A 25,395-nucleotide genomic window follows, 5' to 3' on the forward strand; every position below is an offset into this window, starting at 1 on the left:
TCTGAAGGACTCACTTTGTCGAACCCCAGCAGGTCTGTTCATTCGATCATGAGCTTCTGAACCGATAACCGTTCAAGAATTGTGGGGTAGGGCTTCAAGGGGACCTTAGTCTCAATATAAAGTAACTTCAGGTATACAGGGGGCCACAGTAACTCACGGTTTTCAGGAAAAATGAAATCAGGTTGAATGAATTGCAACAGTTCTTAAGTCATTGCGTATATTTGATTTCGACCCATGGTGAATTATCCAGGTCTGTTCCTCTTATCAATAACGAATTGTGAAGAAACAATTTGGTATGACGGAAACAACAATTAGTTCATTCGGTGTAGATTTATAGCCGATATAATCTCAAGTGTCCATGTCCCTAATGGTCCATTTCACGATATTTATGGACGCTGGATTATTTTCGCATACTCCTAATTAAAGGGGAGAATTATCCAACGAGCATGGGAAAAATATTCACCTTCGAGCAAGGAAAATGAGAAAAATCGATGTGTATGCCGTTTTTTCGAGTGTTTCTGTTCGGGTAAAGATAGAACAAGAAGGGAGTTGGTTAAAAAACTGAGCGTAACTGAGCATTCACACTGAGTCCAATATAATACACACCATCCACAACCACATGAATTCTTCTGTTGGTAAAAAAATTCCTCATCCACTCTCACAGACTGACAGAAAAACCACAAGAAGTCAGCTTATTCAGATGAGCACTATGCCGGATACTATATAAGTCTTGGGGCATGTTTTAATCATTGTACCTAAACGATTGTTGAAATAACAGAGCCCGTATAAGAAAAAATGTGGGAGAAAACTCCTACGCCATTGTTTTATCCTTGTCGGGTCGTCCTTATTGTGACTGATTCTGTTTTCAGTCTACTGCCGGAAATTAAGGCTAATGTTGAATGAAATGAATTTCCGTCGCCCCGAACTAAATGCTCGCTATTCACACTACTGTTGCTATAAAAATTCCTTAGAAAAAAAAGATGAAAGGAACGTCACAAAGGGTCCGCATATTTTCTTTATCTCTTTCATGTATCTATATCGAATTGAACATCGTCCTTTCAGAGACGGATTCAGAATTGAGCTTTGTACAGCTGTCAAGCTCATAAAACGGAATGAAATTCGCTACAGGAAACATCGCAGTGTTTTCATCGTGAACGAGAGGTATCGTTCCAATTTCAGGAATAATGAAAGATACGCTCTTAATTCAACTGGTAATTGTTTTATTTGCAGTTATTTAATTTCGAATCCCTGCGGTGCTTCAGACGGTCCTTTTCGTTCTTTTATAGCGATTTTCAATGACCACAAAAAACGTTTTAAAATGCGAATTACAGAAGGTCCAGAATAACAGATAACAGAAGAAAAGTAACCTTTCTCTCGATTCTAATTTAGAATTGAAGGATATCGGAAATTTTTAATCGTGGAGGATTTGAAAAAATTCATCAATGAATTGGTGTTGAGGCTTGTGGTGGCATCTTCAGGTTAGGTTTTCAAGGAATGTTTGCTTGGGGGACGAATAAAATATTAGGACATCGAGTTTCGCGGATCCATTAGCATCCATCTCAGGAACCGTTCTTCATTTTCTGACCTCCGACTGATTTATTTTCTGTAATGACAAGTTCAATATTCGACAGTCGATTCATTTCCTAACCGTTCATTTCTCGAGCTGCATGGAACATTTCACATCGAACATTCTCGCTAGGGACAGGAAATTCGAGGCAGGTTATCATTGAGTCCAGAAGAAACGGGGGAACGTTCATTACAAGGACGTTCCCCTGGAACGAACATGAGAACACATTCGGAATAACCATGATGGAAAACATAATTTCCATTGATCTTCCTCAAACGGTTCAATTGAATGGAAGCCTTCCATTTCCGTACTGCTCTTCGTCCACCGCTGCCCCAATCACGTTTTCAGGAAATCTAAGGGATGAAAAAACCGACAAGGAGGATCCTCGTGGAAATTTTTTATTCTCGATTTTATCGAAATCTTAGTTTTCAAATTACAGCAGTAATTCTATGCTATATTCCGATGAATCTGGATGAAATTGACAACATTGACAAATCGTGGATTTGGGGGTGCTGGTGATCGAATCAAAAGTAATCCGCGCATAGTTCGGTTATTCCATTAATTCCTAACAGATCATCCAAGTGGGAATTGGAATGTGGAATCTTATTGTCTCGCAAATCAGGGGACTGCGACCAACTTCCCGAAGTTCTAATACATTTAACCCTGTGTGTGTTCGGGCTCTTGGTGCTAGACGCCAAGATGCCGTGAAAACAGGAGAGGCATAAATTTCGGCGGTGGGAGAAAGTTCGAAGTCGTACTGTCACGGATGGACAATTACGTGAAATTGATTATTATGACTTAGTACGGGTGGAAGTCGAAAACGCCCAAATTTAAGCCGCTCAACGGCGACAATCTGGATTTATCGCCCGCTGATGAGGATAACATCGGGGCTAAGCGATGAATCCGGAGCTTTCGCGCCACTGTACAGGGGGATGGATTATGAATGCCTCCCTTCGAACTTTTTGTACCACTGTCCAGAAGAAAGTTCCATGCAAGAGTTTTTCGATTGAAAAATTGGGTTCAAAAAGCCTGGCCCTTATCTTATCTCAAATGGGTACCTATCTTATGTCCTGAAAATTCATTCTGAATCATGAATCTTTCATACGAAACTTTTTCTCCCAGAAAAAAGTCAGGGGGTGGCCTACTTTATAATAATCGGCCTGTATAGGATGGCTGCAATTCGAGATTCATGATCAATTTTTGGAAAACAGCAAGAGATACTACTGTATCGGTTAAGTTATAGCAAAGTTGGTAGTTTTATTCTATACAAGAAAAATCATGGATACTTTGTGGAAGATTCTGAAATTCCATCAGACTCTTTCAATGTTTTCCTGGACTTATTAGAAGAATTTTCGGAATAGTTACTCGTTTCGTACTCTATAGTGATATGAATTTTTTTTTGAACAATCGAATAAATATTCAGATTTTTGATGTGTCGATGGTAATGTAGCCATTTTAGACATAACAATACATATTCGTAACTGTGGAGTGATATGATTCACGAATTATTCACTGTGACGTAAATTTCGTGTTTACTTATTCAGCGAGAGAAAAAAAGAAGACGACAACTGGTCCAGCAAGAAGCATATCGAGAATATCTTATCACTGATTCGCACATCGCAAGACACGTGCGTAAACCAAGACGAATATTCAGACCGGCTTGAACAACCGGTGATGACGCAGTTGGAATGAGCAGTGTTTTCCAATAATTCAGAACGTGATAAGCATCGATAGAAATTCGTTGTGTTTCAAGAAAAATACTCGGTACAGTTTCAATCGTTTGGACAGAAATATCCCTTTGGTGGTTTTAGTGAAGTTTGTAAAGCATATGGTGGGAGAAATAGAATTGAAAATGAAGAGGTTGTCAGGGATGCTGTAAGTTTTTCTATAAAACAATAATATTCGTTTTAGTTAATTCGTGATTTTCATCGAAACATCTTGTTGAAGAAAAATTCGTAACAGATTCTTTTCTTACACTAGATTTTTTCCATTTTGTACAGGGGGTTTATCAAAAATAGGGGTTGATAATTCGTGAAGGAACATGGGGTCACCCCTTCTGAGATATGCGGTGTCAAAAAAGGAAAAGTTTTGTCAAGATTTCCTTGATAAAATTGAAAGAGCAGACGATGTTTCTTTGAAATTTTCGATTTTTGATGGATAAATTCGAACAGTATCTAGGAAGCTACTGATTCCATCAGTGTCTTTCTCATTTCTTCACTGCCTTTCCAATTTTCAATGGTAACTAACATGTCCGGTTTCATCAATTTTTCGTCTTTTCTGATGCCTTCGTGTCTCAAAGTGTGAACATTTCAGAAAAGGTTATGTATACCACTCGCTTATATAAATATCATCAAGTGTTACGATCTGAGTTGAACTTGCCACCGTCAAGACCCTAAATGGAGTACGCTCCACCGAAGAAAAGCAGATTCTGACCATGGTTTCGGTCTCATTTGACCTCGTCATCAATTCCACACGTTTTTCCATTGGAGTAGAAGCTATGTGTCTCTGACGAGGTCAGATGAGGCCGAAACCATGGTCAGCATCTGCTTTTCTTCGGTGGAGCGTACTCCATTTAGGGACCTGACGGTGGCAAGTTCAATTCAGATCGTAACACTTGATGATATTCATATCAGCGGGTGGTATGCATCTAAATTAAATCAGTTTGCTGTTATAAATTTCGTTCCCTCTCGTTTCCAATTGGGGAAAATAAACCAAAGAGTGCGGTATTTCTAGTGATCCCCGAAATGTTCGTGTCTTCAGAGGTTCATCGAACAAAAACGTCGTAGAGTGCTCCTTTGACGAATCAGTCCTCTCGTATTATTCAGTTCAGTGTGCGGACTGCAAAGGGCTGGGGCCGTAGGAAAGGAACCCACCCGTCTTCGTTCGCGGTATCAGGGGTACCCAATAAACCTCGGAAATTAGCGAGCGTGAAGTGAAATATGTTGGGCACTTCAATAACCGGCCGGGAATATCTTCTGCTCGAAAACACGTCGAACCCGATAATGATGCCCTTTCGAATATCGCAGAGAGAGGAGCCTGGTGGACCCGACTTTTCGCATCCTGGCATAACGCGGCGAACCTTTTTCGCACTAGACTAGGGAGTGAGGGGTTTTTTCCGATCTAATTTGAATATCTAGCCCAGGTTGAAATTTAATATCGGGAAAATCGGTCCAGCGGATTCTGAATATTGGATTAACACACGCATCTACCTGGTCATCGAAACTATTCGTCATAGACAATGCCTTAAATTTGCTTATAATTCAATCATGATCATTATTAGCGCCCTGCAAATTATAAACATCTTAAATTGAAATTTTCACGCCCTGTATTTCCGTATGGAGCATTTTTGTGACATTGTTCTGAAGCTCAAGAAAAATGAACCGAAGTTGAGGTCCCTTGCTAACCTAAGGCGAAAAACCGAATATTGGGCACCTAGCCCCATCAATACAAATGATGCAATCCAAATAATCAGGCACAGGATGTCGCATAGTGATTAACTTGCGTCATAATGAATATTTATTTCTGACAACAAAGTGCCACGTTATATTTCATACTCTTCAGCGTACATATGGGCATGTTTGTGATGTGACATATTATTGTTGGTTAATTATAAAGCCGTTTCAACAGTGATCAATAATTGTGGTGGACAGGACACATTTTCAAGTGAAGCTAATTCTATCAGGAATGGAGGAATGACGCTCTTCATCATCCTCAAACGCAGGAAGCAGAGACTTCTTTGAACGCTCTCGATGAGAGTTGAGCTCATATTCATTTTGTTCCCAACCTATAACCAAAGAAATCGTGATCAATTCCATACGAGTATCTATAATAGAAAGCGTCGGTTTTTATTATTATCTGAATTATTGAAATGAACAATTGATATAGTCTCCAGTCTGAAATTTCTATGTTTCTATTTGAAATTCGTTATCAAATCTTTGAGATCCAGAATGTCATCAGTGAACTGCAATGGAAAACCCAACTATGTTCCTCTGTGGAAAACATCGAAAACCGGAACACTGTATCTTATTGAATTATGCCATAGAAAACAGAATACGCAGCGAGTCACGAAGATGACAGTTGGTTAGTTGATTTTCAATCGTGAAAGTGTACTAGTGTTTTTGTTGTTTTCTTCATTTATCTACACTGCATAGTTGATGACTAGGATAAAATGCATCAAGGTAGGAAATGAAGGAACATTAATATCTTCTCATTATGATCTATCATCGAGAATAAATGGAAACTCGTGAATTGAATTCCGAAGAAAATATCGATTGATCTTGGAATCAGCTTAGTTGTAGTTTACGTGAACACAAAATATGTATATTTACTAGGTTGTATACCTTAATCCAAACCTTGTATTTTTCCAAATTTCATTTAACACCTCAGTCTGCTTTAATCAATTCGTGTCACATTTCAAAGCGAATTTTCATATTAAATCCGGTGAATTCAATTTTATGGTTTATGTGTCATGTGAACAAACAGATATTCGGGAAATTGTGTCATCAATTAGTGACTTCATCGTTTCGATTAGTGTGAGTTAGCCGTACAGAAGTGAAAAACACATAATTTAGCGTTTTGTCCCTGGCACCTGTGCGAGATGACCTGTGAAATCCTCCCGTTCTAAATCAACGAAATCTAGCTGCTACGAGAATCGAATAACAACTTATTTTCATGCAAACACATCCAGCCGCTCCTAGCATTCGTTCATTGTGTCCTAAATCCACCTGGATGTGTTGGTACGACTGGTTCCGAAATCGATGGATCGCGAAGATTTCTATTTTATCGCACACTCGGAAACACTGTCCCTGAAAATGTTCCAGCATTCGTCTTGACTAGTTTACATGAGCCGAACTGTAAACACCACTCCTGAAGGAAAAATTCCGGATTTATGGGAAATCAAGTTCCTCGTAGTCATTTTCAATTTATCGTATGGCTCGGTTTCCCTAAAGTGCAAGGGTATTTTGAACGATAACCCATTTCTGTTGCCAACATTCTCCCTGGTCTCTTAATAAATCATAGTGTATTCAGTGGAGCACGTTTAAATACGTCCCATTTGGAAGATCGGGGACAGAAGAGAAGAGAAAAGAAATATTTGGAAATACTGCACATAATGTGCCCCCTATATGTGTTCGCAATTTAGCAATCCGAACTGAGTTATGATCTAGAGTGCGAGTCTCCAACTTGGAATAAATTCACTAAATCAAAGATAGGTTGACAGGTTGATTAGTATTTTTTATATTGCCTTCTTTTCGATGTAAGTAAATGTTAAAACAGCATGCCACAAATTTGAGATATGACGTCATCGACAATTTTTTCGAATGGTCGTCCTATTTCTTCACAATTCTCAAGTTTCACATGCCTACCAAATATAAAATTCTTATTCCTTGCCTTTCTTCATTTATTTAGGGAGAAGTATCCTGATTTAACGACTTCATTTGAATTTTTTATTTGGCAAAAATGTTGAACCTTGAACCTTCAATTTTATTGAGCTGATTCATATTCTTTCATTTTCTACTTAGGTGAATAACATTTTCCTACATACTAATCGACCCATCCGAGCTCATTCCCAAGAAAATAGTGTCTTCGATTTACTGAATTTATTCCATGTTAGACTCCCAGTGTAGATTTATAAAAATTTATCCAACATCTGCGCCTATATTTGGGACAATCTCAGGTCGGGTTAGGTAGAATTTATTAGCTACAACGGGTGTTTTATCTTCGAAAGCGGAAAGCAAGAGTCCCAGCTTTAGATGGTGAAGGCAATTGGAATATTTTGGGCATTTTCCATCCAAATGGTGCGTGGTCTTTTGGAACGCAGTGTTAACTTCGTGAAATGAGCTCTTTCGTTATTCTGCGAACGGATCATTAAGCCGATTCAATCATAATTAATATTCTGAAAGAAATTCAATAAGTTTTCAAATCACGAGCTGGATTCGATGGGCAACCAGACAGTAAAACTCAATAAATATATCAGCAACTTTTATAGCGAAAAAGGAACAGGACTGTTAGAGACACGATGTCTGGGAAGTTGCCGGAAATGATTTACGAAGTGATCTGCAAGAAATTAGATTCAGGAAATAGTGAGACAAACAATGGCGAATTGAAAGAAAATACTAATGTAGCTGAAAGAGATTGTGCGGGACATAATTCGGTGTACGGGAATGTTTTAAGGGAAGGATTGAGATTGATCGAGACATCAGTGAAAGCATGGTTAGTGTCCGGGGATGTTATGGTTGTTTGTTCGGGGACGGCGATCGATTTTGGACCATTTCAGAAGTTTTTATAGTTTTGAAATCAGGAAAACACATCATGTGCATAGTAGGGAATTGAGTTTCCTCATGGATTCATCCTTGAAAATGGAATATATGTACTTCCATACTCGTATTTTCTTGCTGAATATTATTGCCAATTCTTAATTTATTTCCAACAAAAGGAGTTTCGTTATTCCCTACTCGTGTTCCCTATAGTTTGTTTTTTGGGGGAGATCACCGAAAACGCCCCGCTTTTAGGCAATAGATCGCCTATCGTTGTTCCAAAGCGCGGGAGACTCCGACTATCTATAAATTGCAGTCAAAGTTCGAAAATGTAAATTTGCCAGAATTCTTCGCCCCCCTGTGTATTACGAGCTAAGATTTACAACCAGATGAATTTAAAGTTCATCGATCGCGACTGATTCGAATGAGGTATGATTGTAATTTAACGGGTGAAATATAAAGGGGTCCCTCGGGAGAGATCAGAGTCGTCGGGGAAAAATGGAAAAGTATTTCGGATACTTGATAGAAATTTTATTCGTACTGGCATTATGGGGAAATATGAGCACGAAGTTCGATCAGATCTCTCTCACTACATCCAATCGCGATCTTCAGAGTGATGTTTGACGAAGATTAGCCCCTTTTTCTATTGATAAAAATGGAATGTCTTTCAGATCTCTTTGGGAAGAAGCTTGAAGGGATTTTCCGTCTATTTTTCGATATCGACATGTCTTAAAAAGTTTTCCATACGTGCTTGATTCCATTGTTGGAAATAATGAACCAAAAGTCCAACATTCTGTTATGTCAGATGCCTAATTAGGGAATTGTGAATATCGTGAGCTGTGACGTGAACACAAATATTTCGAATGAACAATGCTGCAATTGGATCTGATCAGATTAATTATTGCCAGTCGTCTGAACTCGGCTCAAACATCGTTCTACAATTCCTGTTCTGAACTTTGCGAAGAGATCTTGCAACTCACGATTATAAGCCTTCGAGGCAACTGCGAACCCATATCTGTTTGTCGTATATCAGCTCCTTCATGATAGAGTTAGACAAATTCCTGTGCAACTTCTCAAAACTTTGACGGTGCTATCCTGATGGATTACTCAGAATTTTTGTTGCCATTCATGAACGTCAAGATAGTTAAACTCTCTGAATATTTCACAGGAAGACTCCATTTTTTCAACCTGAAGATGAAGAATTTCCTTCATTTCGTTTTTTCGATGGAACTGTCAACATCAGCGGTTCAATTTTCTATATACTGCAGAAGTTCTTCGAGTGATATATACAAAAATTACGTTGAAAGTTCATTTAGGCCTAAGTTTTGTCCCTGATATTTTTCCCTTATTCAAATCTACTCGTCAAATGTGAAATGTTTCGTGTTTTCATTTCATTGGATTTTATTTTCTATCATCTTATGTTGTTTTTTTTTTTTCAGTATGGCCTGCCAAAGGAGGAATGGCCAACACTGGCGAGAGGAACATGAACGCTCTGCCAGAAGTTGCAACTATCGGTTCAATGGCGGTCCCGATATCCTCGAATCGCTTCGAACCTTATTTTGACGCCCTTGTCCCACAAAACGTAACTGCTCTGGTGGGAAAATCAGCATACTTGACATGCAGAGTCAGGAACCTCGGCAACAAAACGGTGAGTTCTTAAATAGCGAACGTTGTAGACAGTTTCCCTTGTGAATTGCGTGATCATTATTGGGGGTATAAAAAGTATAAAATATCGCTGAAGACCCTCGAGATTACGAACGTCACTGGAAATTCCGTTACTGCTGTGTGTTCTTGTGAATTATCATTTAGAAATTGATGGGTAATTAGGCTAGGGGACGCTAGAATGGCCAGCATTATTACCCCATATTACTCTGTTAAACTTTTCGTAAGAATATGTGAAGGTATCGATTGAAATTCAATCTGTGAGGGCTCTGCATCTTCTGAAACTCTTTGGACTCCCAGTCTCTGGTCAATTGACAAACAATTCATAAGATTTTTCAAGAATTTACGAAGTTACCATTTCAAAGTTTTATTGCCCGTCCATTGTCAAGCAACAATTTTTTCTATATGATTTGCTCCTGACAAATTAGAGCAAGAATTTACGCAGGAGCGAGTCAATCATTTCAATTTTTTGTTTATTTTGTTTCAGAGACTGGGAGTGACAACCCCAAAGAGTTTCAAAAAATATGTAAAGGGTCTGAAACTATTATCGTTTATACGGTTACTCCTCGCGCGATTAATGACGTTTAGAAGAAATTGCGTCTTTCCAAGTTGTTCGAAGGCTGGATTTCGAGACAAAAAAGATTATTTTTCTCTTTCTCAATTGTTATTTACTGAATACCTCCATAATCGATTCGAATTCGGAAGTTAGTCCGGCGAAAACACTGTCCATAAATATTAACAAAAGTTCAATGGAGTTTGTGGGACCGAGTACATTTTTCCCGAATTTGCATTAAGGATTTTCCTGAGTGGCACTCAACAAGAAGTTGAATAACTGTCCCGGAAGTATAATTTGCTGTTGAATATTCAGGATTTTCTCCACCAGCCCTCGAAACATTCAAATTAAGTGGGAGTTCGCCAAGATCATTCTACAGACTGAATGTTGTTCACTCGGATGTAGCAACAGCGAGCATTAGTCGAAGCGAACAACTTCGAAAGACTGCACATTTCGAATTTCTTTCTCTTACATACATCGTTCTTGAATTGGTTCTGAGAATGAATAATGATTCAAGCGAGACAAATCTTCTTGAAGGTATGCAAGGAAAAAGTCGAAAATTAAATGTGGCAGAAAAAATTTAGCTAGTTTGATAGGACCGAATAATAATAAGCAACGCTGCCTTAAAGTTATGGTTTTGGTAGTGCGTCGGATGCATGCAGTGGCTGCTCATATTCAACCACCAAGCACCAGTGACATTCTGTAGCATTGCAGCAGTGATGCAGTGCTACAGAATATGACTGCTGCTTGGTAGTTGCGTATGAGCAGCCACTGCATGCAAACGACGCACTACCGAAACCATACCTTTAGGCTTTTGTCTCTACAGGACCGCTTCACGTTCTCAAGGTCAGACCAATGGTTTGCGAAGCATGGTAGGCCAATTATAATGCGAGCCGTTTATCGCTGGATCAGAAGTTTATACTGTTGTTTACGTAACTATACGTATATTTCAGTCGATAATCCTATTACGAGAACTGAAAAAAAACGAATGTTCCTAGTTATTAGAATCGAACAAACGGTGCTTTCATATCATTCGAGTTCTACGCAGTCAGCAAACAATTCTCTCAGTTTTTCTTATGAGACTTTTTTCATGCACGTTGTTCAGGGCGTCCGTTAGAACTTTTTCAACTCTATTTGCTGCCTAGGAGAAAATGTTCACGGGAAATATTTCCATCCGATCGATTCCGACATTTCATCAGCCGTACTTGAAAGATGACGCTTGTTTCATGCAAAAAGAATGGCCGAAAGCGAAAAGTCTGCGTTTCCGATAGAGCGACTGCTTTCATTCCCTTTCAAAGCTGTTTTTTTTCGTTTCGTACACGAATCCAACATATTCGACATTTTGCTGTTCTGTCAAGAACAGGTTTATTTCAAGGAACAGGGATTGATGGAGATCGTGAAATTTTCAGTTATAGAAACTACACTGAAAGAAAATCAATAAAAATTCGATACACTCTTGTATTTTCCCCTAAATACATACACGCCAAACACATCGATAGAAGAGGCATCCTTGGCCTTTGTCTTCCACTTGATATTGTTGAATCGCATTCGACTTCTGGGGATGACCCAATGCTCTTTCTTCTTCTGCATCAGTTTATTACGATAAATTTGAGGATTTAGGGAATCAATTTCTTCACTGACCGAGAAATAATTCAGAACTAGTTTCACTTTTGCGTGCTATCCAATTCCATTCAATTCACCTCGTTCATAGTTGCTTTCGGGACAGCATTAGTACTTCATAAAAATGCGGAAACTTCTTGACTCCATCAAAAAATGCCGCCAGTCAGATTCTTCCCATAACCATTCAGAAAACTGGGGCAATTGCCTTATTCCGTTCGAGATGAAAGGAGATAGGAGGTTATAAAACTACAGAAATCCTTCACGAACATAAAGAATTCCCCCATGCGAATCGAACGCGGTCCACTATATTATTCCTTTTCGTATTTTCAACGTAAACAAACTGAATTATGCTGAGCCAAATTGAATGTATTCATTCAACTCGATGTCGAAGATTAAAATGCCCCTTTGTTCCTGCTAAATTAAACAGAAACCGGTCTTGACGTTGTTATGGTTAATTTCTATCGAGTGGGTATTGTAAGCATGCAAGCTTCGAAGAAGGCATTGGTCAAAATTCGTTCTGTCCGTTCTCGAAATTGTTTAAAATTCTGAGCCCAAAGCTGCACTTTTCATCTTGGACACCCTGTATCTCGCGATCTTTTTGTACCCATGGACACTTTTGCCACGGAGAAGTCAGAAAAAAAATACTCGTAATCGAACTTTTCACAAAAAATCGCCTTGCAGAGCATAATGAGAAAGATACGGACATTCAGAAGAGTGCCATTTGTTCATTCCCGGTCGAGGAACGTTCGGTACTGAAATTTCATTAAACGCTACATTTTGCCGGATGAACTTATTCTCGCCAACCGAATTCTAGGACGAAGTTCGCTGATGTTCTCATAAGAATTTCCCGACACTCCACCTTGGGGACCTTCTCGATATTTAGGTCATTGCGTTCAGATTCACGTTAACCATTCAGGGTTCAGCGATAATCTGTTGGTCAATGTATCCTATACGTGATCAATTTAGTAAACACGATATTGTGGGGCTGATCTCCTAGTTGGATTCTAGATGATGTAGGAATAGCCCACTGTGTTCTGAATAGTCACCGGAACAATAGGTGCATGTGCCTGACTAAGGATCCTTCTTATCGTTCAAAGCCAATCCGATAATGCGACAATATGAGAACATTTAAACGATGGAAGAACGGAGAATCTGAAGAATGCTCCACTCGTGAATGGCAGTCATCGTAGTGATCAATAGTGACAGCACTGTTTCAGCTGCAACACCTCGGAGGAGAGTGATGAATCCAGAAAAGCCTTTTCAGTTTATCCAAGGGTTAGCTAAGACTACCTTTCAATGTATAGGCTATGTTGATCCCATTTTAATGGTTGGAGTAAATTTCAAAACATCCTAGGCGATTAATACAATGATGGGAATATCGGATACATGGCTAGTCTATGTACGAGATCTATCTAGTGGTAGACGGTTATAATAGCCAATGGACTCATGAGACAGACCATTCACAGAGTCAAAATCAGAGAGCCATAACCAGATATTTAGGAAAATTCATCACTAGGATGCTAATTAGGATGAAGACAGTGTTATAACAGGATGAAAAGACTTTAATGAGGATGGATGTAACTGACCGTTCATCCAACCGACCAAAGTTGCAGTTTCCGACAAAATACATCATATCAGCCATCAAAATAGATGCCGCCCTCAAAGTTTCTGAATACCCAGATGACCCAAGCAAACAAATCGATTATTTTCGTTCGATAATGCCGCCAAATACTGATTATTTAGGCCGGATTCACACTCAACAGGCCCCGAGTTACTGGGTATTGTCCGAGTTTCACGTTGTTGATCTAAGGTGCACCCGGCATTTGTGGATCGACTAACATGACCAATATGGTTTGGATCTGTGAGTATTGGACCCTGAATGAGTTATTTGTGGAGTAAACAGGCCATTCAACATATTCAGATATACCTTAATGGCACGATCTGACAGGAGTGAAAACAATGGAATATGATTACTTTATTTAATTTTCTGGAGTCCTGGAAGCAAACACTTAGAAACATTGTTGTTGTTACATACATGAGGAGTCATCAGTATCAAACAGTAGTCAGTGCTACTTTACGAAAAAAGCATGTTTTTTAGATAACACTTCAAAATCATCAACAAAACTGAAAATACTTAAAAAAGGGAAAAATTCGAAATCAATAAGTTCAACCATTTCATCCTGTAAAGAAAGGAGTCGATGAAAAACTACATCAAGGACCACATATGCATTTCGTGCATTTCTTTTCACACCCTCTGTGCATAGTTTACATAGGTTAATGGAACTGCACCGAGTTCCAGATACTGAGGGCCATTCCGGATATAAAATTCAGCCAAACAGAACCTAACAGCGACCGGTTATTCAATAATAAAATAAATGTAATGAAGCCGCTGAAATTTCATTTGCGGATGCAATCTAATTTGAACTCGTCCTGCACCTGAATTGTCAATAAATAGGTTTGCAATAATATAACGGAATATTCATGTATTCAGGAGCAAATCAGATTATTTTGTCGATCATTCGGTCCATGAATATTAACAAATCCTCACCAGTGTTCTATCGATTCAATAGTATTTATGTTCGACAAATGAAGAAACGACAACTCGTTCCCCCTGTATAAAAAAAATTATCGCAGCTACGTATGAAAGTTACCTCGAATTCATGCATATCAATTCCTCGTATGAGGAATGGTTATTGGCCTACCTCTTCACGGGAAAGCGATAGCTATTTTCACAGTCTGCGTTGCTGGATTTATGGTTAACAACAAAAAATTCCCGGATTAAATTAAATTTCTACTCAACAAAACGACTTGAACGAACTGCGCGCTATGTTATTCACGTCATGCACTCCAGATGCAATCTGCAACCGACAATAAAAATAAAGAGGAAAATCTGAAATGAGAATTCCGTGAATGTGTTATGCACCCCAAAAGCGAGAAATTAATCCCAAATTGGTTTCTGGCAGAGTTCATTAATACGATCACTATTGGGTGTTGTTTTAAACCCCAGGAAATATGATTTTAAAGCTATTTCGACGATAATATAAAATCAACATGTGCGACCGGAACTTCGACTAACAGCAAACCTTGCGAATTAATGGCAAAATCATTCATAATAGAGTGTCATAATCCCTATTCATTCAACATTATCAAATGTTTCTAACGATCATATAGCCGAACCGATCTTGTTTATTCCGTTTGTTCTTCGCTCTGATAATGAGGTAAATACTCGATTCAATTCCATCTTGAACACACTCTGTATCCATGGCATAATAGGGGAGCGGGAACTGAAGCTGAAAGAGTATCTGGAATCAGCTGCCTTCCCAAGTAATAAGAAGTTATATTTACTACTGCTCGAAACACATTTATGGCGCCAAATTCTGTTAGGAGCTCAACTTCACTGTTTCTTTCTGAACGAAATGAAAAGGCGAAGTATTCGAGAAGAACGGGCCGCAAAATATATTAGGATTTTTCTAAGAATCTCTATTCACTATAGCAGAGAGTAGAAGTGAAACTTGATAGTTTCTTCAACAATTCTAATCGAACTGAAAACATTTTTCATTAGTGCAAAAGTTAAACGAAAGTGGAAAAAATTGCAGCCAATTTCACACAAAGCGAAGATTTCCAAATGGTGTTTCTATGCACACCTATATTTTGGTCTTATTTTCATTAATTTTTAGAAATGTATGAGTGTGAAAACTTTTCAACTTTCGAACATTGTTGTTTATTCTTGTACACTCGTACATTTTTGTGCATCTTTGACCACTCCTACATAATTTGTTTATTTTTCATTTCTCCACATTTCAGCAGAAATTTATTTACATTCTGCGCATTTTTTCAATTTTTACATCTTCGATCACTCGTACCTTCAGTTAATTTTACAGTGCTTCACATTGCAACAGAAAAGTAGGTACGTGTGTAGAAATTCATCTAGGTCCGTACATTTTTGTAAACCCGTAAATTTCTGCTGAAATATTTAAACTACCAACATTTTTGTTCATCCTCATTTTCTTATGTACAACTTCTCAACTGTTGTACTTTGCGCTTTTTCCTTGCATTTTTCGTTTTTTTTTTTAATCTTTGAACGCAAATTTCTGTTCAAATCTGTACCGTTTATTTTCACGATGAAGAATGAGATAGAATAGAACAGAAACGCTGAAGCTGACGCCGGCGTCTTACCTGCACGTTTTTCTTTTCATTCCAACGATCTGAGGCGTTTCTGCCTGACATTCTATTTTATTGAAGAGAAGATGAAGAATCCGAGTGTGAATGTCAAGTCATGATATGTGACAGTGATATTATATATCAAGCAGAGGAAGTGAAACAGTTTTCGCACGCAGCTGTAAAGAATGCGAGATACGACTATTCAAACATTTCAAATTTAATTTTCTGTTTGTATATAGACATCGCACTTGGAATTTTCTATCATATTCCACTTGTCGTAGTTTCCGAAGGGAAATTTTGTTAGAGCGAAGTCGTTCCCTCGAAGGTGGATAAAAATGATAATTCTACTCGTTCTCATAATTTTTTGCGCTCTTTCATTCAATTACATTTTTCTTCGGTAGATTCGTAGAATGACTTAATATTTCGAACTACTCGATATCGATGGAATTGAGAACGAAAGCGTACATTTACGTACTTTTTTCATCTTGGAACATCCCAGCATTTTTGTTCATTCCTCATTTTACCATATTTTCAGCAGAAATGTGAAAAAATATGAATGTCAACACTGTACCCAAATAACTCTAATCTGCCCTGTATTGCCTTCGGCTGCCAACGTCAACAATCGAGGATGGAAAAGTGTGGCTGACTTCACATAACCTATGGAGGTGAGACTGATTGCAGAGTGAACTATTTTTATCCTCAATTTGTTTTCCTTATTTCATGCCCAAGTTTGTTCAGATCTTCCACTCATTGATTGGCTACCTCTAGACAATTTTTGCCGAACCTGTATAAGTAAGGAAATAATTGAAAATCAAAATTCTGAATATGGCAAAGTTATATATGTTTTCTGAATATTTCAAGGTCGCTGATTCTGATTCTGAACTCGTTTTCCAGAAACAAGAATTATTTTCAACGCTATAGCAGCTTTTTCAATGCGATACCTCCTAACAGGGAGGTTCTTATATTATGCCTTTTGCAAAGGTCAAATGCTTTACGATGTGAAAAAAAATTTCACAATCGGAATCAGCATGATAGAATTGATAAATAAACCAAATTTCAAGTAGATACGATACCAAAAAAAATTTCTCGCAAATTTTATCTTGATGTATAATAAGGAAATATTTTCGATCAGAATTGATAGCTGTATTCGGGTTCGACTTTCGGACAGTCCGAGAATGGTTCTAGAACTGCGCAGAGGATTCAATACTAGGGCGCAACAGTTTTGCGCAGTTCTAGAACAATTCTCGGACTGTCCGAAATTCGAACCCGAATACAGCCGTTGATGGAAATTTTTAATTTGGAAGTTGTATATGTTTTCTGAATATTTCAAGATCGCTGAATTTGATTCTGAACTCGTTTTTCAGAAGCAAGAATTATTTTTAACGCTATGCCTCCTTCAATTCGATACCACCTAACAGGGAGGTTCTTATTTTCTGCCTCTTGCAAAGGTCAAATGCTTTACGATGTGAAAAAAATTCAGAATCGGAATCAGCATGATAGAATTGATATATAAGACTAATTTCAAGTAGATACGACACAAAAAAATTTCTCGTAAATTTTATCTTGATGTATAAGGAAATATTTTCCATCACAATTGAAAATCGAAATTTTAGATCTGAAAAAGTTGTATTTGTTTGCTAAGTATTTTAAGGTCGCTGGTTCTGATTCTGAACTCGTTTTCTATAAAAAAATTATTTTCGACTCTATGGCTCTTTCCCTTCGATACCACCTAACAGGGAGGTTATTATATTCTGCCTCTTGCAGAGGTCAAATCCCTTACGATTTGGAAAAAAATTTCAGAATCGGAATCAGCATGATAAAATCTATTTAAAAACCCTATATTTTTAACTTGTTTTATACCGATTGAAAGAATTTGATTCAAAATAGAAGTTTTAGATATATTTTGTATTTGTTAACCCTTTTTGTTGATTCTCATATTGCAGTCGCAAATTGTATCACTTTTTGTTACTTTACCTCATACACCTTATGTTTCCTGATTGACCAATAAATTTTTTTATTAATATTGATTTTTACTTCCTCTGGATGCCTCTTTTATTGAACTGCTTCATATATTCTCGATCTGAAAAAGTGCATTACATCGCACGCGACATCGAACTTAACAAATCGAGAAAATATTTTTCTAGTTCCGCACTGCTCCGCCAGGGGGCGCTGCGGTCACTAGAAAAATTTTTCGAATTTAGTTCCGAAAACACCCGCCAAGGGGCGCTATTTTTAAAGTGCCAAAATCACGACTTTTGCTGCACTACTCTTGCGATTTCAGGGGGCACTGTAATTGCAAAAATTTTGAGCCCGAGCACTGCAGTTCCCAGCGATACGTTTAGTACTGCACTACACCGCCAGGGGGCGCTGCGGTCGCTCGAAAATTTTTTGAATTTAGTTCCGAAAACACCCGCTAGGGGGCGCTATTTTTAAAGTGCCAAAATCACGACTTTCGCTGCACTACTCTTGCGATTTCAGGGGGCACTGTAATTGCAAAAATTTTGAGCCCGAGCACTGCAGTTCCCAGAGATACTTTTAGTACTGCACTACACCGCCAGGGGGCGCTGCGGTCGCTCGAAAAATTTTTGAATTTAGTTCCGAAAACACCCGCTAGGGGGCGCTATTTTTAAAGTGCCAAAATCACGACTTTCGCTGCACTACTCTTGCGATTTCAGGGGGCACTGTAATTGCAAAAATTTTGAGCCCGAGCACTGCAGTTCCCAGAGATACTTTTAGTACTGCACTACACCGCCAGGGGGCGCTGTAGTCGCTCGAAAAATTTAGTTCCGAAAACACCCGCCAGGGGGCTACAAAAATTTCAGAAGTGACTGTAGCCCCCTGGCGGGTGTTTTCGGAACTAAATTCAAAAATTTTTCGAGCGACCGCAGCGCCCCCTGGCGGTGTAGTGCAGTACTAAAAGTATCTCTGGGAACTGCAGTGCTCGGGCTCAAAATTTTTGCAATTACAGTGCCCCCTGAAATCGCAAGAGTAGTGCAGCGAAAGTCGTGATTTTGGCACTTTAAAAATAGCGCCCTCTGGCGGGTGTTTTCGGAACTAAATTCAAAAATTTTTCGAGCGACCGCAGCGCCCCCTGGCGGTGTAGTGCAGTACTAAACGTATCGCTGGGAACTGCAGTGCTCGGGCTCAAAATTTTTGCAATTACAGTGCCCCCTGAAATCGCAAGAGTAGTGCAGCGAAAGTCGTGATTTTGGCCACTTTAAAAATAGCGCCCCCTGGCGGGTGTTTTCGGAACTAAATTCGAAAATTTTTCGGGTGACCGCAGCGCCCCCTGGCGGAGCAGTGCGGAACTAGAAAAATATTTCTAGTGCCTGCAGCACCCTATGGAGGCGAACTGCTGAACAACCATTTAGTTCCGCACCTCTGGGGCTGCAGTGCTGAAATTAGAAGTCGATTATCAACTGAATCATGCATCTTTGCATCGCAGCAGCATTTGGGTTAGAAAAAACCAAAGGTTCAAACAGAAAATTTATTCAAGTTAATTGACACAAATAATGACATTATTGTTAGAGTTCGAAAAAATTTGGTCCATTCCTCTTCTCCCATTGTTCGTTGGGAACTCTTGCGTCTTGTTGGAGATTCACCTGTAAAAAATGTTATTCGTTAACCATTGATGAAACGTTTTTTCTGAAAAACGATATCAGAATCGGAATCAGTGACCTCAAAATACTCGGAAGTATACAACTGTTGTTTGTTCTATACAGGTGTTCCTAAATTGGAGGTACGTTTGTACCTCTATTTTAGGGTGGGGGCGACGGACAAGGAGGGAAACACGCATTTGTGTGCTTTCCGTCCCTGTCTGTCTCCTCTTGGGTTCCGCGACCCGGTCCGGATCCAGATCTGGACAGGGCAGACGTGGGTCTCACCTCTCCCCGGTCCGGATCCAGATCTGAACAGGGCAGACGTGGGTCTCACCTCTCCCCGGTCCGGATCCAGATCTGAACTGGGTAGCAGTGGGTCTCACCTCTCCCCGGTCCGGATCCAGATCTGAACAGGGCAGACGTGGGTCTCACCTCTTCCCGGCCCGGATCCAGATCTGAACAGGGCAGACGTGGGTCTCACCTCTTCCCGGTCCGGATCCAGATCTGAACTGAGTAGCGGTGGGTCTCACCTCTCCCCGGTCCGGATCCTGATCTGAACAGGGAGACGTGGGTCTCACCTCTTCCCGGTCCGGATCCAGATCTGAACAGGGCAGACGTGGGTCTCACCTCTCCCCGGTCCGGATCCAGATCTGAACAGGGCAGACGTGGGTCTCACCTCTCCCCGGTCCGGATCCAGATCTGAACAGGGCAGACGTGGGTCTCACCTCTTCCCGATCCGGATCCAGATCTGAACAGGGCAGACGTAGGTCTCACCTCTTCCCGGTCCGGATCCAGATCTGAACTGAGTAGCGGTGGGTCTCACCTCTCCCCGGTCCGGATCCAGATCTGAACAGGGAGACGTGGGTCTCACCTCTTTCCGGTCCGGATCCAGATCTGAACAGGGCAGACGTGGGTCTCACCTCTTCCCGGTCCGGATCCAGATCTGAACAGGGAGACGTGGGTCTCACCTCTTCCCGGTCCGGATCCAGATCTGAACAGGGCAGACGTGGGTCTCACCTCTCCACGGTCCGGATCCAGATCTGAACAGGGCAGACGTGGGTCTCACCTCTTCCCGGTCCGGATCCAGATCTGAACAGGGCAGACGTGGGTCTCACCTCTTCCCGGTCCGGATCCAGATCTGAACAGGGAGACGTGGGTCTCACCTCTTCCCGGTCCGGATCCAGATCTGAACAGGGCAGACGTGGGTCTCACCTCTCCACGGTCCGGATCCAGATCTGAACAGGGCAGACGTGGGTCTCATCTCTGGCAGACGTGGGTCTCACCTCTCCCCGGTCCGGATCCAGATCTGAACAGGGCAGACGTGGGTCTCACCTCTCCACGGTCCGGATCAAGATCTGAACAGGGCAGACGTGGGTCTCACCTCTGGCAGACGTGGGTCTCACCTCTCCCCGGTCCGGATCCAGATCTGAACAGGGCAGACGTGGGTCTCACCTCTCCACGGTCCGGATCTAGATCTGAACAGGGCAGACGTGAATCTCACCTCTTCCACGCCAATTAAAAATGAAATAGACGATTTCATTTTTAATTGATTTTGTTTCAGAGATTGGGAGTGAAAACCCTAAAAAGTTTATTAAGAAATGCAGAATCCTCCCAGAATAAATTTCAATCGATATTAATTTTATTTTCTTTCAAGGCAAGCGTTTCCCGATAATTACAAAATCAAGAAAATAAAGAACTCTTCAACGAGCCCAAACATGGTACATATATGTTTCCATTTGAAAAACATAAGTTGGATGGGGTTCGGTTGAAGTTGAAGAAAAACACTATTTTACTGACATAAAAAAGCTATGATTGAAAATCAATTGAAGGGTTTCAGCGTTTTCATTTTGAGTTATTGGTTGAAGGAATATTAATTTTATTTCAGACTTATACCCAAGTTATGTTATACAAGTGAACTCAACCAGGAAAACTCTGCACAGATTCTAACTAAAACGTTCAATTACTCTTAGACGCATTTCATGTCTAATTCAGCCTGCGAACGATTCCGGTCCCTAAACTCATTCCGGTTAATTAATTTTCAGGTATCCTGGATACGACACAGGGATATACACATATTAACTGTGGGCAGTTACACCTATACCAGCGACCAAAGGTTCCAGGCGAATCATCACGCAGAGACTGACGAGTGGACTTTGCAAATTAAGTGGGCTCAAAAGCGTGATGCAGGAATCTATGAATGTCAAATTAGCACTCAGCCTGTGAGGAGTTACTTCGTTAATTTGGAGGTTGTAGGTGAGTAAATAGCGTAATGAAACGGGAGCAAGCCCCACGAGAATAGAACCCATCTCTTGAAGAGAAACATTTCCGCAACGTTTGTGTTCTTAAGGGATCTTTGAAGAAAATCCAACGGACAACTGAAAGTTTCATGCCTGTTACTTTCATTGATTAAATGTACGACATTCACTGAGTCTTTTGAAACATCTACTCTTACAATTCGTGTTAATTCTTCAATTTTACTCTATCGAAAATTGAATATAATCCTTTTCTATTTTCGTTTTGTTATGCACATTATATTACGGCGACAGCGATAATCTATACCCATCATGTTTTAGATCTTTGTGTATTTTCTTGGTCATAGCTGAAGGAGTACTTTGAATATTCATTAAAATCATTAATTTCTTTCGACCAAACATGAACTTCTGCGTTTCCGACCCTACTTCAACGGAAGAGGCGTATATAAGCTGTGATTCATTTCACCAACTTCATCGTATTGAAGCCTTCCGCGCTGGGTACTAAATGAAAGCAACGTAGGAATGATATTGCCCTGCATAATTTCAGGTTTCGCTTACCCTGGAAATAGGGGTTATTAGACTTTCCTGCTGTGAAGGGGCAAATTGCCGATTTTCCCCCACCATATTGGCTACTCAACATTTCGGTCGATGATAAGGTTTGAATGGTTCTCCATTCAAACCTTATCAGTGTTTTTCATTAATAGTGGAAGAAAACTGGATTAAGTCTATCACGATGGAGTCGATTCGTATAGTGAACTACTGTTTTTCGAAATATACCGCAACTTTTTCATTCCAAACCCAATATTTCTAAAATCTATGATTTCTCAATAACTCTATTGGGACACCACAAATTTAAAATGTTATTTTCCCTCTTGATTTTAACGCAAGGAATTGAATCTTCAGGAATTGCAAATAATAGACACTTTTCTTCTGTCACCAAATTAGTGGCTCCCAATAACTTATTCTAGGCAATGAAATATCCCAAGTAATTGAAAGGAGCTCGACCGAACTTTACTGTTGCTATTCTGTGTTCAAGATTAAATTGTTTGAAAATGTGATAATAACAATGATTTAACAACCGAAAATCACCATCCAATGTTTCAGAGAATCCCATTACGTCAGTATAATGGTCGCGAATTACTCTATTAAAGGAGATCACTGGCAGCTCTGATTCGATATAGAGCTTCTCTCAATTGTACTGCAAAATTCGCCGTCCACCGTACAGGACAACAGCCGACTTTTATTATTCCCCACATCTGAGCTCCGAACTTGATCATTCTCCCTAAATTCACTCAGACAAACTTGTTTACGATATTGTCCTATGTTTATTTGATTATTTTATCCAAAGGCAGCCACAATAAAGTCCGAATTTACGGCCTGCAAGCCGGGATGTATCGCGCTAGAAGATACTATTTTATTGTTCCTGCTCGAGACATTGTTGTTCAAATTAATTATTAATTCTTAAATCCAATTATGTAATGTACAAAATAAAGGGCACGCATGCGAACCGTCAAGAGGGGCGAGGGGGCATGACATTATAAGAACATGGCGAAACGAGGTTAATCAATAATCACTTATTTTAATATAATTATATATGCTATGTCTGTCATTTTGGCAGTGAAAATTGCTTTCGATTATATCAAGACGTATCTAACACGTGGGTGAACATGACGCGATTCATGAACAACAGAGCATCTAAAATACCGAAAATGTCTGTTTCAAAACCCCTTCGCTACAGTGAGCCATCTTTTATCGAACCTTCGATTCTTGCGCTCTTTTTGAAATCGATTTTCTTTATAGAAAATCCTGTGGAAGAACAGGCCTACCAGGATGAAGAAGCCAAAATAATGGTCGAAAAACCTTGTATATGCACATGCAAAAAGAGGGATTGGCCACCTGATGCAGGTTTCCCTAGAAGTCCATAATAAGAACTAATAAAAACATTAACCTTAAAAGTTTTCAAAGAATTAACACTACTACCTTGTGTACTAACACGAACTAACTTGAATGCGTAAATTAAGAACTAGTGAATGCCGTTTTTGAATGGAGATTTTTGAGGTATTACTCCCCCTCAAATCAAGTCCTCTTCTTTTATTTGAACTATTAAGTGTCATGTGTATTTTTGTAAAACGCAAACATATGACTCCATATGGTATGCACATTGATGCTGAAAAATTGATTCAAGTGACAAAGTTATTTTTCTATCAATTTTTGACCGAGGTATCTAGCAATCAAGTCCCGATCATTTCATATTTAGCGAGGAATCTGAAATATAATATTTTTCTCGTAATTTATGCCGTTTATAATTCAAAACTCGCCCTTGAACACCGGTTCAGTTTTTTCACATTCACCGATCGTCCTATCAAAGAAATTATAATGAAGTTAACCCTACAGGGAGCGATTTCATGATGAGTTTGAAAGATTATCCATAATTTTCCTACTTCTGAAGCGAACCATTAATTAAATGAAGTAAAACATCTACCAATTTTCCCGGCTTCACTTGACTGTGACTAATAGTGAATTTTCTCGCCCAGTTGATGACGAAATAATTAGAGATTTTGTGAAACCCTATTTGAATTTCCAGTTCTTCAGCATGATTTCATCATTTCACTTTTCGTACTCTTGAGACCCTTCGGAAATGCCTTAAGGGTCGTGTTAATCCAGAACCCTATTTCACCGAAGTCAGTATCGACAATAGGGTCGAAAAGAAGGTATTGTGAGACATTCAACTTGGCATTCGTACTAATTTTGAATAGTTTCCGAGTTTATAAACATTCTAAATAGGACTAGGTGCTGCAAATTTTTGAAAAGAGGGTTGAAACCTAGACAATGGCTTTCTCTCATATGAAACTTATCTTGCGTCTAATATGTATATCTGTTGTCATTACAAATTAAAATAGAGGAAACAATTAGCGGTCCGGAGCTAGCAGTTCGAGCATTCCTAACATATAACTTCTATTTAACCATCAAAACGTTATTTGCGAATTGCGTTTCAACAAAAGAGTAATTTGTATCTGAATTACAGTGCCGACAGCACAAATTCTGGGCGGACCGGACCTTCACGTGGACAAAGGAAGCACCATCAATCTCACTTGCTCCATCCGATTCAGTCCCGAACCACCAGCTTACATATTCTGGTATCATCATGACGACGTGAGTATACCTTGTTTATTCATTGCCCGACTGTCTTGTCTTCATTTGTCGCAATTTATGAACCCTTTCAGTTGAAAAATCGTCGTGATCGAAAACGGTATTAAGGTGAAGTGATATACCTTCGTTGTGGAAATGACGACAACAGATGCTCCTTCAACAAACGAACAATGTTACCTTATCACCAGAAGGGTTTCAAACTGAGCTGAATGCAGATCGAATATAGAATTATAAAAGTTTTTCAGTGTATCGAAAATTGAATCGCCTTTATTTTTTTGAAAATATATTTTGAATCAATGAACTTTTGTTGTTGATTTTTCTCCAGTTGATTTCTTACGATTTCCAATAAACGAAGTTTAACGCAAATTTTGTTTCATTTCACGATATTAAGACTAGACTCATAATTGAATCATATTCTGGTGGATGGAAAACTGGCTATTCAAACATGCAGATGAGAACGAAGTCATGTTTTCCTTCTATTCAAATATGAAATATCCCACCGTTGAATGAGAGAACACCTGAAATATTCCCATCTTAAATTGCATGGAAGTTTGCACCCTGCACGAAAAGTTTTCTA

General features: G+C 39.5%; 1 protein-coding gene and 1 long non-coding RNA gene across 16 annotated transcripts in view; one reads left to right on the plus strand and one right to left on the minus strand.

The window, feature by feature from the left end:
• LOC123321327 (hemicentin-1-like) overlaps nucleotides 1-25,395 on the plus strand; it is a 160,119-nt gene that overhangs the window by 118,839 nt on the left and 15,885 nt on the right. For 10 of the 14 annotated variants that reach the window (XM_044908805.1, XM_044908808.1, XM_044908800.1 and 7 more), the window contains 4 exons: nucleotides 9,261-9,469; nucleotides 21,459-21,669; nucleotides 23,469-23,573; nucleotides 24,694-24,821. In XM_044908805.1, coding sequence (XP_044764740.1) covers nucleotides 9,281-9,469; nucleotides 21,459-21,669; nucleotides 23,469-23,573; nucleotides 24,694-24,821 — 633 coding nt within the window. In that variant the 5' untranslated portion in view covers nucleotides 9,261-9,280. Of the gene's footprint in view, nucleotides 1-3,202; nucleotides 3,443-3,700; nucleotides 3,757-5,660; nucleotides 5,746-9,254; nucleotides 9,470-21,458; nucleotides 21,670-23,468; nucleotides 23,574-24,693; nucleotides 24,822-25,395 lie in introns of those variants that run through there. The other 4 variants (XM_044908799.1, XM_044908810.1, XM_044908798.1 and 1 more) reach the window with 4 other exon arrangements.
• LOC123321329 overlaps nucleotides 19,291-25,395 on the minus strand; it is a 42,880-nt gene continuing 36,775 nt past the window's right edge. For both annotated transcript variants that reach the window (XR_006538851.1, XR_006538850.1), the window contains one exon: nucleotides 19,291-19,419. This is a non-coding gene — a long non-coding RNA (uncharacterized LOC123321329). The remainder of the gene's footprint in view (nucleotides 19,420-25,395) is intronic.

The sequence above is a fragment of the Coccinella septempunctata genome, chromosome X (genome assembly GCF_907165205.1).
Source record: "Coccinella septempunctata chromosome X, icCocSept1.1, whole genome shotgun sequence".
Taxonomy (NCBI): Eukaryota; Metazoa; Arthropoda; class Insecta; order Coleoptera; family Coccinellidae; genus Coccinella; species Coccinella septempunctata.